We start from the raw sequence: 18,238 nt of genomic DNA, 5'->3' as shown, positions 1-18,238 counted from the left end.
AGGTGCACCTTGCAGCACGTACCGCATGATTTTTTGCTCTCCCCTCTTCTGCCCTACCCTGTCCAGCTTTCTTTTTTCAAGAGCTGCCGTACAATAGTCAATTGATCAAGCGAACAGAACTGCCTGTAAGTCTTTTTAAGAGAAGCAGCGAGCTCCAAACCTGTGGGTGGAGGACCTTGTTCAGTGCTCAAATGCACCACCATAAGAGCAGCAAGAAAGACCCTCTTAATTCAGTTTCCAAGAGCCCAGCAGATTCAAGATGTCTCAGAAACAACCTTCAGCTTCATTAATAGAAATAGTAAATTGCAAACTCCCAAAGGCTTTGTTAGCCTTCTCACTAACTCATGTCTGGTTTCACATCTTACATGAAACTCAAAACATATTGGAGTTGCTTTTTTGTTAAGTTCCATAAGCACAAGCCACTGGTATCCAAAGGAAGATGATACCAGTGGAGCCTGACGCAATTACCCTAGCAAAGGAGGAAACAAAAACATAGCGGCAAAGCCCTCGTATGGATCATTTTAGGATCACTATCCTCCCCGAAAACACAGGTTACTTATTAAATCTAGGCAGCAGGCACGTTGCAGGTTCCAAATAAGAGAGATTAGTAGGCTCAACATCACCTTGGCTTTGCACAAATAGGTCTGAGATCTGCTCGCACTGCACCTAAACATGACCCTTCGGCCAGGACAACATTCTCGGCACAGTCTGAAGGCACAAGCTTAGTCTACACCTGAAACAGGCAGCGCTTCCAAACCATTCCCTTCTTGCTATGCCAGAAATAGCCCATCTGAATACTAATGAAGCCCAACCCTATTTAACCTACAAAATCCCAAATGAAATGGTATAACAGCACCCACTACACAGAGGGAGCCCAGTTCTGACCTAAGTACCCATCTGCTTTGCTGTCAGATTCTTTATTTCCCGGTTGCAAACACCACTCCTCACTAGCCGACACTAGTCAATTATGCCAGGCTCTGCAGCACCAGAGAGACTGGTAATTGGAGTGAAACATATGGAGCAAAAGGTTAGCTACAACTACCAAGCGCTAATTCCCAGCCAAACTCTGTTGGGATATTAATTAGCTCTTCAGGGTCAGGATGTTCTCTCAAGTGAGTCAATTCCTCAGATAACGTACTCAGTTCTTACTCAATCCATTGGCTTTTGACACCATAATGGGGAGCGTGAGTTTGCTGTGCGTTTGCCATACCACACAGTTATTAGGAAGAGTTCAGAGGCAGTTTATGTGAAATAACTGAGACAGAGACCTGAAACAACGTTCTTCTGAGGGACCATGCCCAGATACAAGCACACAGAGTGGGTGATGCCACATTCAGATGCCTCTTGTAATCCACTACAGAGCAGCACAACGGAAGCCGTTTAAAGCTCAGCATATGCCCTCCCGTGTGCTCACTATAACCCCCAGTCACAAGATCTGCGAAGTACAAACTCCACTGTGCAATGCAGTAACAAAATAATGGGAGTTTCAGAAAACCGAAGTCCAGATGTAACGCTGGACCCGAGGATGTTAGTAGGGAAACGGGCTTGCAGGAGCAGACCTGGGACAGAAAGGTGGCAGTAGCTCAGGGCTCATAGTTCATGCACAGAAGAAGAAAATGAAGCGGATTCAGGCTCAAAAGATAAAACTACAAGACACAGCAAAACTCTTTATCATGTGGCTCTGAGCAAAGCAACAGTAATAAATCATGCACGAAAATAAGTCTTCATTTTTCAGCAGCTTTAGTGCCAATGCTGCAATTTGAAGCAGTCATTAATCAACCTGAGTATAAGGAACTTCTGGAACTTCACAGCAGTTCTCACCCAGCTGCTACACATGAGCTCTAGATACACCAGGACTCTCAGACCACATCAAAAGCCAACTACAACCAAGCTCATTGCTGCTTTTGCTGAGGACAAGAACCACATACAAAAATTCCCTTGTGTATTTAGAAGGATCAGAGCTGCTTATCATGGATACACAGCAAGTTGAAGCTTTCTACACCAACTACAGTTTTGAAAGGAGTCTCAAAAGAAAACGCAGGCTGCTTCAGTAGTTGGATGTATCTGTCCCACAAGCCCTACCTTTAAGTAGATAAAAGACGCATTTTTTTTACACCTTGATAAAACCAATGTACATCACACATTCAACAACTCTGAGAAATACAGGAAAAATTAATAAGGACCTCAACCACCCCATGTAATTTCACCAAGTTGTTCCAGGCGCTTCCCCAATTTAGCCACAAACTCACCTGTCCTCACGCATATGAGGGCTCAGGAACCGGGAGGAGTCATCATCGTGGCTGCTCTGCTGGCTGCTCTGCTGACTGCTGCAACGAGACAGGAAAACACAGGCAATGAGACAGGCTTGTGTAAGCCCCTATGAAACACTCTGGTTTAAAGCCAGACCAAGAAAATGCAAGGTTCATGCTTCATATTTAGGGCGGCAAACGGAGAACAACAAAAGACAATAAGTTCATATCTGATCTACAACAGGAATGATTGGTTTGAAGCCACTTTGTGAGGCTTTCCTAGCAACTCTGAAATACAGAAGTGACCTTACAGTGTTTCATTATGCCACCCCAGAACAGCTTCTTACAGCTTAGCATTCCAACACCGAACTGCTGCATGCTGATATACCCCAACTTCCAGGCAGCAGGACCCAGCAGCAGCTAAAACAAATTCTTACTAAGGATGAAGCGGCCAACACCGAATTTCTGGTGAGAGTTGCGTGCTGAGCCCACAAGATGTCACTCTCCTCCTTTAAAAAGGTGGTTTGGGGCAAGATTTTTTCCACACACATCTATTGTATGGAGTTCGCTTTAGTCCCTTCCAGCATCCTCCACCTAATCCAGGCACTCAGTTTCTGCTCTCATATCTACAGCTTCATTTCTTTGCAGAAGCTTTCCTCCTGAGCAGTACATACACCTGATTCTACCTGCCGGTAACAGACTGCAGCACAAAGAGCGTAAATTCCCAGGCTAGATGTCATCTGCTTCACCTGGGCACCACCGGCTATGGAGTCGTGGCAACAGCTTCAGCACAAACTGCACAGTCCCACCTGGAACCGGGAACACTGCCTGAGCACACGGGCTGTGCCAAAACCGCTGCGGCTCCACCGCCGGTACAACCTGAACCCTTCCAATCAAGCCAGTATGCATACACATTCTTGCTTCTACTGTACTGTACGCAGATCTGCACATCGCATTGCCCAAAGGCACAGAAATACAAATACAATATCAAAACCACCCAAATCACAAATCCTGGAAAAGGTTTAGAAGTTGATCTATAATCTTGTCTTCATACTTGCAAGGAATGACAAGATCCAGCCAAACAGGCGGGGAAGAACAAGAACCACCACGCAGCTCTGTGACCAGAGACACCTGGCACTGTCCGCTATTTTTTGCTACTCGTTCAGAACATGAGGCAGAAAACTGGTCCCTATTTTAACAGAACAGAACAGAACGGAAAGCGGGCTGAAGCCTGCAGAAGAAAGTGATCAGAATTTATAAAATCTTCCAACAAATAAACCAGAAATTAGCCTTTGAGGTTGGACACACAAAACCACAAAACCCACAGTAAATGTGACTTTCAGCTACGGATTTTAAGTATACGCTTGCCCAGAAATCACAGGGATGCCTCTTGTGCGGGCACGTACAGCTCCACAGAGCACACCTTGCTTGTGTTCCCATCGCACACCATAGAGTTTTACCATCAGAGCCAAGACAGGTAAACATTTTTACAAAGGCCTCTCAGCAAGGGGACATTTAATGTTCTGCTCCCACACCCACATAGTTAGTCACTCTTTTCTGAAGTGTCTCACTGTACAAAGAATAATCAGAGAATAAAAATTCCATATGGCTTCAGGCTATAAATCAACAGCGGGGTAAGAACAATTTACTCCAAAAGCAAACAAACATCTTCCTGCACTTCTGAGCTTAATTATGGCCCAGTGAACTGGTCTGGAAAGAGCGCAAAAGGAACCACACTGTCCCTCCTAATTCAAATAAATTATCACACTTTTGATAAGATAAATCATAGCAGGGACTGCTTCTAATAACTACCTGATTCTTCATAAAAAGACTCTGCCATTTCAATTCACATCAAGCAGACAGAACACAACTTACCCAAGGAGAACTCCCGATATATCGCAGCCCAACGATAGCCCCTGCAATGCTGGTGACACACGTGACAGTTCACTTCTGGACAGCTATACAAGGTGAACCTTAGACCTTTTCATACTCACCCACCCATCATTGAATTTCTCTTTCAGAAAGTCCGTCCAATGAGGGTTTAAAATGTAATGGAAGTCAGATGTTGCAACACACCACCTACCCATCGCCATCAGGGAACCCAACACTACAAGACACTAAAACTCAGACCAGGAGAGCGAAATCAGGTTTTACCCACTCGTCTATTCGATTGTGTTCAACATGAGCTACGTTGCACTACAACAGAGTTGAGCATGGAAGCTTTGCAAAAGCTTGTGAGCTTTTCACACAAAGAAAGTCATTTCAGCAATCTGAACAGCAGACGGTGCAGCTGTTCAATTCCCTAAAACGTACAGCGCGGTTGAAATGCATAGCGTACTGGTCTGCTCTGCTTTTCAGTCCATCGTAGGTTGAGTTGCTTGTCAGATGACAGCGCTCCTTCGAGATGGCACAACAGCGAGTTACTATTACATCGGAGATAATACAAGGATACAGGAAAGGTGTGATTTGTACTGAAGAGTAATATGGGGGGAAGCTTTTAGATACAGTTTTGTATCCAGAGAAGGCTGATAGCTGGTTAAAAATCTAAGGAAATCAGCAAAGCAAGCTTATCTTACTCTAAAGCACAACAATGATGTAGTTCAGCTTGGACAAGGTTAAATCTCTGGGTACACAGTGTGCCCCTTTCTCTCTCATAACTTCAGAGGCACTGAGCATCACTTTAAGGCTTGGACCCTGCAGTTTGTCCTCAATTCTCATGCAGGCTCCTAACATTACTTATTACTTTGGAAGCTGATGAAGAGTTTTCAGTACAGATTAACCCTGCCTTTGAACCATTACATCTTGGAAGAGTCAACTTCCACCACTCCTCCGCCTCACTGCTCCCAAACAATTTACCCAGGTACCCCAAGTACTAAACCAACATTTTTCAGCTGACTGAACAACAGGCGTTCGGATCACACCCCCCCACTCACTGTGGAGATAAACCCCACACTTTTGCACTATTTGAAAGGTTCTGCATACTGAAGAAATATTTGTTTTCTTAAAAACCTCAATTAACCGACTCCAGCTGCAAGCAGAACATGACAAATTGTAACCCATTTGCCTCTTCCATCACGAAATCACTGTGGAGCTGTTGGTATCTCAACACAAATGAGATTCGAATATGATTTTCATCCCAACTTCAAAAAGCAAAAGTGGATTTACAATCCCAGTATGCACATATCACCACTTGCTGCAGCTGCTTGTTGTATTTCTAAGGAGAAGCCCCATTTCCCCTCCTCTCACCTAAAGCTGAAACACAGTTTATGAGAGCCAGAGTAACCAAGAACTACCACATTCACAGAGTTACTCATCTGGCAGCTTCATGGAATTGTATGGCATGAAATGAACAAAACCTTGGTCCTCCAAGCCTTCCGAGTTCTCTCCATCACAAGCAGCACAGCACTATAACAGTTCTCTCTTCATCAAGTACTTCTTCTGTTAGTAAATACTGCCACTGGTATTATCTGAAGACCGTAGCTGTCTTTGGTTACGTTTCCATTATGTGAGAGGCTCTATAGCCTTTTCTATGTACAGAATACAATCATCTTTAGCAATGTCAACAACTATAGGATCATCTTATTCCCCGTTGATCCAACAAAATGAACAAGTTTTACATTATTTAGAGCACCAACATTTGAAATCCCATTACTAACTTGTCTGGTGCTGTGACTGATCCAGTTTAACTTCTTAACAAAACAGGTGAACCTGGAGAGCTGGGGGCAAAGGGAGCCCTGGGAAGGGACTGCAGGCATCAGGACACAGCAGCTGCCAGGGCCTCCTGCAAGGGCAAACTCAACAAGGAACAACAACGGGAAAATGATGATTCAAACCTTCTACCATCCTTGGCATTCTGGCTTATTTCTCCCCACAGCAGGGGAGCATGTTCAGATTACCACTCGTACAATCTCCGCTCAGCATGAGCACCTCACAGGAAACTGTTGAAAAACAAAATATTTACTATAGCTCAACTATTACTTACATACTGTTCTTGAGCGTTCACATGAACCTAAATCAAGCAGTGATAGCGCAGGGCCCCCCTATTTACTCTCAGCTCCTGCCAGTGCAAGGATGGAAGCACAGGATCTCATTCCGACACTGATTTTAGGCTGAAATGAGAGCAGCCCTTTAAGCCCAAGCGATTTTTGCCTTACACATCAAGAATCACACGCAGTTGCAGAGATTACTGGCAAGGGTGGCTTTAAGTAGTGAATAATAAATTAAAGCAGATACAGTCTCACATCCCCACATCAATAATGCATGTTCATTACATGCATAGCAAAATGCTGACAGATCGCATCTCCTGACCTGTGTGGAAAGGCACATCATCACATCTTCATCAAAAAATCTGTGCACAGTTCATACTTCGGAAAGCTGTATGCAGGTAAATAACTTCTATCATTACGTGGGTGGTAAATGAGGGATGAGGAGTACAGGTTATAAAATCATCCTATTTATCATCTGTATAGGCCTCTAGAGTACTGAACTTGTAGTTCAGATCATGAAGCTTTTGAACACGGACAAGTTACAGGTAAAGCCCTACCCCTGAGAAATGGCTTCTTCCTGCTCTTTCACCTCGAACAAAACCGTGTCATGGGCAAGCAAGGCTCTTCCAGGCCATCTCAGCTGTTCAGTGAAAAGAAAAACAGCCTGTCTTCTGCTCCATCAGTCACCTCACAGCTTTTAGAGAACCAGCAGGTAAACAAGCCTTAAAATTATCCAGGCTGTTAACAACTAAGCAGTGCTACAGAATGTTTTACAGGCTGGAGCCTCTGCATGAAAAAAGCAGCCAGCCTTCATCAGACCTTGAGCATTACAGGCAGCCTCTGAGTCCTAAAAGCATTTGTTTATTCACTTGGATGCTTACTGTATGCTAATGGTCACGGAGCTATTGCTGTTGCTCAGGGGCATGCAAGCCACACATGCAGCACTGGAAGGAGTCAGCTGGTGCAGTTTGCTCTCTTAGCAGCTCTCCTGGGAAAAGCCTGCCTGCAAACGGGGGACGGCTGGCTACGCAATGGGGTAAACCTTATGGACTCCAAAAAAACCCAATTCATTACTCGATAACAGTTTAACTAGAAAGAGGGAGTGACTGGAAGCAAACTGCATGCATTTCCCTGCAGTGAACCACAGGCTGATGGCTGCCCCCTGTACCTGGTGAAATTTAGCAGTAAATAGTGTACCGGCACTGCTAGCAGAGGTGTGGCACACCGATCACACCCAGAACCCCTGGTGCGACAGCGTCACAGTTCACCAGCTGGACAGTTCAAGCTCCATCGTCCTGAGACAGGGCTTGGTGGACAAAACGCTGGATGAAGTGCTTCAGCCTTCGCTCTAGTACAGTGATTCCTGTTGCCCTTAAATTAACAGTACAGTAAACGACATTTCCAGCATCTGCTACAAACAGGAACATCATAATACAACGGCAACAAGAAAGAACCAGCGCTCCAGATGACCAAGTCTAAAGTAAGGGAAGACAGACAGGCAGCGTTTATTCACTTTACAGAAAGCCAGCTTCCTGCCCTGCTATTTTAGAACAGGCGTTCTTACGTAACAGCCTCAGGGCACAGCGATGTTTGCCCCACAGTGCTAGCTGCTAGTCCTTCAAATTAATGCCACAAAAACCTGTAGGGTCCATCACTCTTTCTGTGAGTCCTCACAGATCCTGCTTGCTCTGTGTTGTTTCCAAGCCTTCTGAGTTTTGAAAGCCCAGTGATCACCTCCCCACTCCGCAAGCCCAGAGGCTCAGCACAAAGTGACTGGCAAACTGGTTTTTACTTTTGCTCCGGACTAGAACAGGACAAGATCGATTTGAAAATATCCTGTTTCCCATTGCATAAGGGATAGATTTGGAGCCTACTACACAGGAAAGGAGGTGCCATGCTGACTTTGGTATGCTAATGCCTCCTAATCCATCAACCACTTCAGCTCATTTCCAGTCATTGCTTTACAAACATAACCAGGGCTAAGAAAAAATGTCTTAATGATCCACTTCATTGGAGTGGACATCAGCAGAAGAAAAATCTGTCCTATAAACACTGAAGCAACACCCAACCTAGTGCTTTGGGTGCAGAGAGAGTACGAGAGGAGGTTTTTCATGGAAGCGCAGTACATACTTTCAGGCATAAACCCACACGTAAGCTGCATGGGAGTTGCAGAGCACCAAAAGAAAAACTGGCCCACATTAAGCTAGTATAAGGATTTATAATACACTAATTTCTTGGAGCAACTTCACAAGTATCTTGCGTATTTCTGGCCTTCAGGAAAGGTGGATTGTTCCACTCTGACATGCGCGCTGTAGACCCTGATTGCATCTGCAGAGGGTTATAGAAGGTATAGCTTGTTCTTTGTGTGGCCACATAATAACTTCCTAGGGATTCATTTTCCTGTGTTGACAAGCTCTTGGAGGTCTTTATGAACAATTAGTCCCCTTTTGAGCTGAAGGACTGGGTGACTTTCAAGTCTGTAAAGCAGCCAAGAACTGAACCCAGACATCTTGACATGGAGTCCCACGTACCAGACACAAGGCTCCTTTGTTTCTCTCTCCTGTCTTCACATTCTCCCGGTATCAGCTACTGGACTAAGGATTTCAGAGAATGTCTCAGCATTAGGAACGAACATCACCAAAAAAATGCTGATAAAGGTTTGTCATCATCACTTTCTGTCCTGGTAATCCCAACTGAGAGGTCACCTCCTCTCTCTCAAGAGTCTCCTCAGGACACCTTAATGAAGTGAAGTCTCATCACTGATACTTTCAGGACAGGCTCCTCTTTTCACTGGCTGTGTGTTACCTGTAGAAGGGACACAGAGGACCGTGCACAAGGACAGATCCTAGCACTACCATTTCTAACACACCTGCTATTGGCACATAAGGATTATGCCATTTGGTCCGGCATCGGCATGTCTGGTTACAACTACGCTACCCATTCCAGTCACTAGTTGAGGACAAAGTCCCAACGAGAAGTACGCAAAGACCTCTAGGGGAACAACAGACCCTCCCTGCCTGTTGCAGACAGGCTCTTCTTGGAAGCACGGAAGGGAAAGCGGCCAAAAACATACCTGCTCTCACTGCATTCCTTCTTCTCTCTCACACGCAGCCACTTCCGAAGGAGGAAGCGCTTGCGCCGCGGGGAGGCACTGGGTGTGGAGCAGTTGGACCAGGGAGTGTCCTCATCACTGGAGGGGGTGATCTCAATGGATGGGAGCTGCAGGTATTCCTTGCTGGAGGAAGGAGTATCCTGGTACCTGTCGGCCTCCAGGCTCTGCTCCTGCACATTCTTCATCCGCCTCATCTTGAAGCGCTTCCTGCGCAGGGTTGGGGTGGACGAACTGGACCAGGCAGGGCCACCCTCCAGCACCTGCTGCTCCGGGACTTGCAGTGCTGGGAGCTGCAGGGTTTCTGTCATATTGGCAGCTGGCATCAGATGCCCTTTCTCTTTATGCTCCCACCCACAGGCACACTAGCTCTGATCTCGGTGTAAACCACACCACAAAACTACAACTTGCCTTCCTCCTCCCTCACCCAGTCCAGTACTGCCCTCCCTCTCAAGCAGGAAACCTCATGTTCTTCACGTGCTTTCATTTAACAAACAGCAGGGTAGGGAGGGGATGTTCAGGACACAGAGATGCCACAAAGGAAGCCAAGTTTCAAGTTTCTTTTCTCCTTCTCTGCTCTACAAAACAGAGTCCCTCCCCTGCCGGGTCCCTCTCTCAAAGCAGTGGGTTTAGCACCGAGACAGGGGTTGCCAGCAACGGCTTGGCTCACTTTCGGCTTCCCCCACCTACCCCCCTGCCTTTGCCTTCTGTCCTCTTTGCCTAATGTTGGCTCAGGAAAGCAAATCTCCTGGGGCTGCGCTAGGAAACTCAGCTGTGGTCTTCTCAAGAGACGAAGCAAGCATGGAGTGGAGCGGCGTGGAGCTGTGAGGAGGTCAGAAAGAGAAACAAAGAGAGGGAGGGAAGCAACAATACTAGATAAAAATCAGGAGGAAGAGTAGGAGGAGCAGCCTGTTCTTTTTCTGTAGTGGGTAAAATATAGGCAGGCAGCTGTTGCAAGTGTAACTGCACTCTTAATCCCAAGAGACAGGGTTTAAATTACCAAATATGCTGCTGCTGCAAGTCAACCAAAGGAAAAAGCGGCAGAAGGTAACAGCCCTCTGTGGAAGCCAATTGGACGGGCTTCCGCTTCTCCCACCTCCTGCCCAGCCAGCCCACCCTCTGCAGGGAGCAAACTCAGACTCCAGGTTGCTTTCACGACTAGGGGGGTTTTACCCCATCGGCTGCTCACGAGAGGAGAAAGGAGAGGGGCTGGGGAACAGCTACAAAGGCAGCAGCAGGCAGCACCAGAACTGGAAGGCTGTTTGATTTTTTAGCTCAGGTTCGCACAAGTGACAGCTGATAAAGGTTCTTGGAGAGCAATGCTGCTTCCAAAATGACAGTGGATGACGGATGGGTTCAGGTCCAGGGACCAAAGACACCACATAAAGACAATTAGACACACAAAACAGATTTTAGACTGGGGAAAGACACATACTACATGGAAGACTCCCAACCATTTATTATGCTAAGGAAACTAATAAGGGTCAAGCACTGGGAGGAATAGCAGTCTAAGGACAAGCCTTGCACAATTCTGGTAAGGAGACCAGGTCAGGAAAAACAGTGTGACAGATTGTCCATCAGGATCCCCAAATTTTACTGAATGCTCCTAAATTAAGTGGTGTTATCAAGTGGGAAAATTGCCATAAACTTCTCTAAGGGAGTGACTGGAATTCAGCTGTGTACATTTCAAGCGTGTTGTCAGAGACAAAGCATCTCTAAATCAACCTGACACAGTTTTAGTTTTCATTGTTCAACCGCCTGAACCTTTAAAAATATTACTTTCAAGTCAGAAAATATTTGTAAACCCAAATCAAAATAGTTTCTCTTGCATGGACTGCCTCAGTTTTGTTTGAAAACAAACTTCACAGGAACTTTGAACATCAAACCTGCCATCTAGGACACAGACAACGCACTATGGCAGAAAAGGAAGATTTAAAACAGGAGGAACAAGGGGGAATGAAACATCTCAATAATATGTTTTGTTAGTTTCGGGTTTTTAATCCTCAATGGCAAGATTCTACTTTGTTGTTCCGTCCTTTTCACTCTGCTCATCCTGTAACTTAATAGCTAGAATAACTTCAGTTTCGAGAGCTCCCGTCACCTTGGTATCCATGCAGCAAGCACACACACGATCAGAACGCCCTCTGCAAACACCCACTTCAACAGAGGAGCCAAGTGCAATAGCAGGTGTTTTCATGCCCAAGAAACAAAAACCCACAGACGACCCAGAACACCACTATTCCAAATGTGAAGACTTGCAGGAGAAGCTGTGCATCCCCTCTGCCTTTCAAAGGCCTCGGGACCTTCTCTTCCTCCCCTGCAACACAGAGAAATCTGATGACTTCAGCCACCTGTTGCCATGATTTCTTTCATGTGATCACACATTCAGAAATCGCTTGCACATAGTATATTACCGGCTACCCACTAACACAGAGAATTAGCTTTCATCTTCTTCCCATAGCATCTGGAAATCAAAACCCCACAACACCATTCCTAAATTTTAACAAAGTATGTGCAACTTTGCAGAAGGGCTCAGTAGCCCTTTGGAGACTATCTAAACAAGTTTTGCTCCATGTATTAACAACCTTGATCTCGTGTGAAATCTTTTATCAGCTATGCAAGATTCTCCTTTATTTGCAGAAGTGCAAATAAGGGTCACAGTTTGCACTTCTGCGTGATTTATTCAGCAATAAATCGCACAGTGGACATTGCAAACCCTCAAAGTCCTCACAGACTTTATCTAATTAATGAATAAGAGACTCGCACTACTTTGGCCAGGGTGATTGCAGCATTTGGTAATCACTTGCTTTGGCAAGGAAAACCTGGCCCTTTCCCCAGGCTGCTCTTTGCCATGACCATGCCTGTACCATTTCTTCACCCTCAGCCTCCCCGAACACCAGTGGAATTAACAATACAGGGGATCCTTCCCACCCCTTCAGACACACACACCTGAAAACAACTCTCGGGCTGTGCTGTGATAGCCCTCCCGCTGAGGACAGGGCACACATGCATGGGGACTATCCCTTTAACTCCAAGTACTTCACTGATTAGTAAGCACCACTTCTTTGCACTCCAACATTCTCAGCGTATTTCTGTTTCAGAGAGAGGATGCTGGCCACCTGTCTGATGTTCTTCACAGACAGAGAAGCTGTGTAATGAGAGACAGCTCAAACAGCGGACCCACCAAGTGAAAAATACCAAGCACCATCAAGCTCTATTTCTGTACAAATCACACCAGCACAACTTGTTTCCAGGAGAGCCTGTGTGTTGCTAGATCCTTGTTTAATGACTACTCCCGTAGTTTAACGATCTAACAACAGTTAATTTCTTCAGGTAGTACTTTTCCTCAAAGACAGCAAGCAAGCAAAACAAATTAAATCAGTGTCATGACTTTGTAACAGTAATTGATCAGAAGATGGCAACAGGACAAAGGTTCCACGACCTTGTTCTCAGTTCGAGTTATCTTTACAACTTAGAACTGAAGTGAATTATGTGGCACTGCTTATTAACACTGCTCAAGACCTCTCGCTTGAGCATCCGAAAGGGAAACATATTTATTCTCACAACTTTATGGAAGGGGATCTAAGGCAGGTCAAACCAATTCAGTCCCTCCCAAAACAGCGCAACTCATTAGAATGAATTTTTCTAGGAGCTTTGTACCGTACACATTGTATATGAAGGAAGCAAGAGGACTCTGTCCAAATTTCTCTACCTGCACAGCACCTACCTAATGGGTCACAGCTCACAGCACACACCATTAACCACAGCGGAACAAGCCTCTGAGTACAAAAGGTCTCTGAACAGTTCATTCTCCCCTATCCAGCTAAAATACCTGTTGCACTAGCTCAGGTCAGTCAGGTTTGCTGTATTTAACCCAGACCTGCACACAGAAATGTGCACACCAGCTCAAGGAACCCAAGCACGCTAAAAACCACTCAACTATTTGTCAAGATAAATCCCATTGCCCACAGAGGTGTGACAAGCTCTCCCAGTTCTCATTAAAAAGCTGAATATGCCTGAATGCACAGGTGTGAAACAACTCATAAACACCCCTGCAATACACTAAGGAATGCAGCAGATCCTCTATGTCTCAGAAGCAGTCATTACAGCTACTGCCCAAACATGACACACACGATGCTCCCAGTTACATCTTCCCAGCAGCGATCTGTTACTGCTTTTTTATTTGCTAAGGCTAATGTTGCCTTTGCTGCAGGGTATGTTACACTGCTAAATATACACACAATTTCAAGTGCCACACAGTCTCTCACTGACCTACTTCCAAAGATTTGCAGAGGATCGGTCTAATGGTCATCTTGTAATGAAATAGCTCAGAACCGCCAGGTTACATTGCGACTGCCAGGGAGCTGCTTCCCATATTTTCCCTCCAAATTATCATTACAACCCTCTTGCGAGACTTGGGAAAACAGGATCGGGCTCTGCAGACGCTCAGTTCAGGTCAGGGTCAAGGGCTTTGGGGGGAAACTTCAATCTGCCCAGGCTGTGCTCTATTTCATTATCCCCACAGCTACAAACACCAGTAATGACCATAATCCAAAAAGTTTTCTTTGGTTTGTTTCCTTTTTAATATAAAAGCAGCAACAGAAGTAAAGAGCTGCTACTTCTTCAGCTGTTTGGGTTTTTATGTAATGTTGAATAGTATTTCCCATTTCTACGTACCAAGACTTTTACCCAGCAAGCACCTTAGATTTGAGTAGCACTCAGAGGTTTTATCTGCGATCTCGGTGAGCACAGTTTGCATCTCACATCACCCTTCCCACCCTGTGAACAGTCTGAGCAATGCTCACAGCACTGCAACCAGTGTAACAGTCTTCTCAAAACACTTTACTTCTCCTTCAAGCCAGGGAGATGAGGCATGAGTGAGATTATTGCTGAGACTGCTATCAGGGCTGCTGGGATACAATCTGACTCCTCTGTCCTTCAGGGAAAGCCATTTCACATTTTGTCTCCATTTCCTTGCAGATAAAACTGAGATTAAGATAGCTGCCTAATGTGTTAGCACCGTGTAAGTTTAATTAAAGAAAGTACATAACTCACACAGCAATCTTCAAAAGACAAAATGTACAGTCCAGGAGACGTGAAGAGTGCATCTGAGCTAATAGAGCTGAAAATTCCACGTCCTGTCACCAAGAAGAGTACAGAGAAAGCATCCATTTCAAGGTGGTGAATAGAAAATTAAGTAGTTTATTCTTTCTCCTTCATTAGAGCTAAAGCATGCATTCCGTCTGACTGCTTGTGAACCAGAAAACGGCTTTTTTTGTCACCTAATGAAATTTGAGAAAAAATAGCCTCTTAAATTCACATTACAAAGTCCGTTTGTCTCACCATCTGACCTGTGATTTAAGTGAAGCATCCACAACGGACCCCTTGTTCAACCTGAGGTTTTTGGACATGTCTCTACAGTAAGATGAGCTTTACCCTTGCTGGGGCTTTCTGAAGTTCACAGCCCCACAGATCCCCTAAAATCCCAGCACGGCAGAAACAGAGCAGCTGCTGGGGGAGCCCTCACCCACAGGAGCCTGCTGCTCTCTAGTGCCCGAGGAGCCGCCGGCGCTTCAGCCTGGCTTGTGCTGCACGCTCAGAGTGGCTTCCAAGTTGTTCATTGCCCCTAAGATGCTGTTAAATACAGCTACACAGGTACCTATTGTAAGGAACATTTAAAGAACAACTGTTGGTTTTACATAACTGAGGACCTGGTGCCTGACCCCAGCAGGGGAGAAGGACCGAGAGACATCCGACTATGAATTCTTAATGTAATACACAGTTTCTTCCCGGAATATGGACTGACACCTGTACACATACCGATACTATTAATTCTCAATGTAATACACAGTTTCTTATGGAATATGGACTGACACCTGTATACATACCGATACTATTAATTCTTAATGTAATACACAGTTTCTTCCTGGAATATGGACTGACACCTGTACACATACCGATACCTGTACTGATGAGTTAATTTAGGGGGAAGTGTAGCCAAAGTACCAGGATTCCATATCTTACATAGATTGATAAGGGGAAGGGTATTGTGTGTGTCCGGATAGTCTGTAAACCCTGCAGTACCCAACCAATGGGGAACGGGGAGGGAAACTGCGGCTGGGATTTTGGGGAGATATAAGCAGGGGCTTTTTGCCCTATTAGGTGTGCCTGCCTTTAGGTAGAACACCCGCTCTTGCAAAATCGTTATTAAAATATGCTTTGCCAAGAGATCCTGCCTTAGCCTATTATATTTGCAAAATAATTGTTTCCTACACTATTGATCCTATTCACCTACTTGGGGAACTGCATTTGTGAAAATATTAACCACCATCAATCTTAAGTGTGTATGAAGTAGGAGGGATCGAGGACATCGGGGAGGTTTGTGGATGTGTGTGTGGAAATAGTGCGATTTCAAGGCATCTCTGATTTCAACTGTTTGTCTTTAAACATGGGGTTTGTTTTGTTGTACATTTTAAAGACCGAACTAATAATTTACAAGCAGAACAACATCTTATTCTCAGGGTCAAATTCCAGCTGCCGTGAGGGCTGAGGGGAAAAAGGCAGTTCCAGCAAACCATGTCCCCGCACTTGGAACACAACCAGAAAACAGGCAGAGACGGAATCTTTGAACCCTTAATTTAGTTTCCAAAGTTCTGACTATGTTACCAAATTATTCAGCCCAGACTCAGCATGAGTCAATAACCTCTGCAGGAACGAATCTTTAGTTCCTCACAGAATCTTTTCATTAGTTATAAATATATCTGCCATTCATTCTTGCCTGCATGCAATTTTACTCCCACTTCTTCCCAGCCAACCTGTATTAGATCCAAGCAAACAATGACACTTATTAGATTATTTTTGTTAATTATATTTCTGGGCTTCTCTATGGCTAAACTGCACAATGACACCTTTATAAAGCTGTAATAAAAAGAAGCCCAGATGAAACAGAAAAGAAAAAGCCCCAGTAAGCGGAAGCCCAGTGAGGCATGAGATAAATGTCTGTCTTTATTATACTGGAATCTGGCGATCACCCACTTTGGATAAATTGGTGTCCCTGTGAATAACATCCGTAATTAAATCTACGGCACAGAGCTTATTTAAGAAGTTAATTTGAATCTAAAATAACCAATGGGCTTTAAAATTATGCATCGCTAAAAAGGTATCGATAGCAGTAGAACAACTGCCAATTGCCCAATGCAATTGAAGGCTGAGAAAGCAGCAAACCTGTTGCCATCTTTTTGGGACAGAGCCAGGGGACCTGTTGATCTTTCTTCTCTTCACTAAAACTTGGTCTGGCTCCAAAGAGAATGATCCTGTATTTCATCCCAAGATCGGACCTGTTGCATCTTAGATGTTTATACAAAGATATGACTTTGGAGACACCACCACATGAGTGCGTTTTAAGTCATCCCTTGGTTTAAGCATGTTGGAAAGCAGCTCATGAGCTTTAAGCATTTGCTTCGAGCACTATACAGAATTACCATTCGAATCCCACTGAGTCTGCAGATAGCAAATTAAACTTTCATCTCCAGTACAGCACAGGTAATTAATACTTCTACCAGCTTTTCCCTAAAAAGACCGTAAGGCTTAGAGGGGAAGAGATTTGTTCATACTCATATTTTTGTTCTGCATAGTCACAGCTCAATAGGATTCAGATAATCCTTGAATCTTATAGGAATTTCACCAGCTTTCAGTGAAATTCATACTCCCATACTGAGCAGGCTTTTTGGATAAGAATAATTGCTAATGAACCTTTTTACAAGATACTTGTGCTCAGTGAAATAAATTGCTGTGCAGACATTGTTACCCCTTTTCTCCTAATTTAGATGGACAGACAAATCAGGTATAAAAATACCTACACAAAGAGGTACAAATCAGGTATAAAAATACCTACACAAAGAGGTGTATGTCTGAGACTACAAAAATAAATCTCCTAACACGTCAGATCAATATAATCTGCCCATTTAGTCTAAGACATAGCACTTAATAACAAGGCAGAAGCCCAGACAGATGGATGAGCAGGCTGAGTCTCTCCCCCTCAAGAAGCAAGGATTCAACAGCATCTGCTCAAGACATGCAGAAGGTTTCTGTCACACAAACAAACACAATCATCATCTGTCAGTCCCCAACCACGTCAGCAAACTCACATCCATGAAGAATCGAGATCCTTAGCTCTAGGAAAACCAGCCCTTCCCCAGAAGAACTTCACCAAACCTGTGAACACAAGCCAGCACTGCCTGGGAGTAGAGAACCTGCATCTCTAGTCACTGCGGGCTGGCATTCCCCACACAAACCTCAGTCCGCTGCAGGAATTAGATATTTACTTAAGTTCACATAGTACAAACACACTTTCAGCAGGTGCTTACACAAACCATTTTCTCATATGAAGCTAGGGCAAAATATTAAGACTGAAACAAGGGAAAGCCACAAATGACTTGTCTAAGGACTTAAAAAACACAACCACCACACACTCTTACTACAGGAATCGAAAGAAAGAAGAAATCAAGCAAGATGTAAAATTAGAGCACCATGTTGCAGTGTTCCCTTTCCCCAGCACAAAACGCCCCGAGCCAGCACCGCAGCTGTTTATAGGCCAACACGAGCTGAGTCAGCGTATCTCAGCCTCCTCCCCAGCGCCACCGCTGACCTCGTGCTACCAAGAGGCCTGGAAGCAGCACAGGCTCCACTTCAGACACTTGTTCTTCACTGTGACAGCAGCGGATGTGACACCCATCCGCCTCACTCACTGTGCACAATTTGGATACCACTAATCTAAGTCTGTTACCAAGGTGGGATGCTCAGTGCTGCCAATGCGAATTGCAGGAAGACTGGGGACATCCAACACCGACTGCAGCAGAGGGATCGGCAGCAAAAACCATCAGCAAGGTGTGCCA

The 18,238-nt window shown here is 44.9% G+C and overlaps 1 protein-coding gene across 9 annotated transcripts in view; it reads right to left on the bottom strand.

The window, feature by feature from the left end:
- GRAMD1B (GRAM domain containing 1B) overlaps positions 1 to 18,238 on the bottom strand; it is a 107,115-nt gene that overhangs the window by 73,591 nt on the left and 15,286 nt on the right. For 2 of the 9 annotated variants that reach the window (XM_071798804.1, XM_071798806.1), the window contains exons 1-2: positions 9,309 to 10,163; positions 2,250 to 2,327 (exon numbers count right to left, since the gene is read on the bottom strand). In XM_071798804.1, the coding sequence (XP_071654905.1) occupies positions 2,250 to 2,327; positions 9,309 to 9,670 (440 nt within the window). In that variant the 5' untranslated portion in view covers positions 9,671 to 10,163. Of the gene's footprint in view, positions 1 to 2,249; positions 2,328 to 3,303; positions 3,388 to 4,124; positions 4,215 to 9,308; positions 10,164 to 18,238 lie in introns of those variants that run through there. The other 7 variants (XM_071798811.1, XM_071798809.1, XM_071798805.1 and 4 more) reach the window with 6 other exon arrangements.

This window comes from Patagioenas fasciata, chromosome 24 (genome assembly GCF_037038585.1).
Source record: "Patagioenas fasciata isolate bPatFas1 chromosome 24, bPatFas1.hap1, whole genome shotgun sequence".
NCBI lineage: Eukaryota > Metazoa > Chordata > Aves > Columbiformes > Columbidae > Patagioenas > Patagioenas fasciata.
Note: the sequence above shows the minus strand (reverse complement) of the source record. Positions and strands in the feature narration are given on the sequence as shown.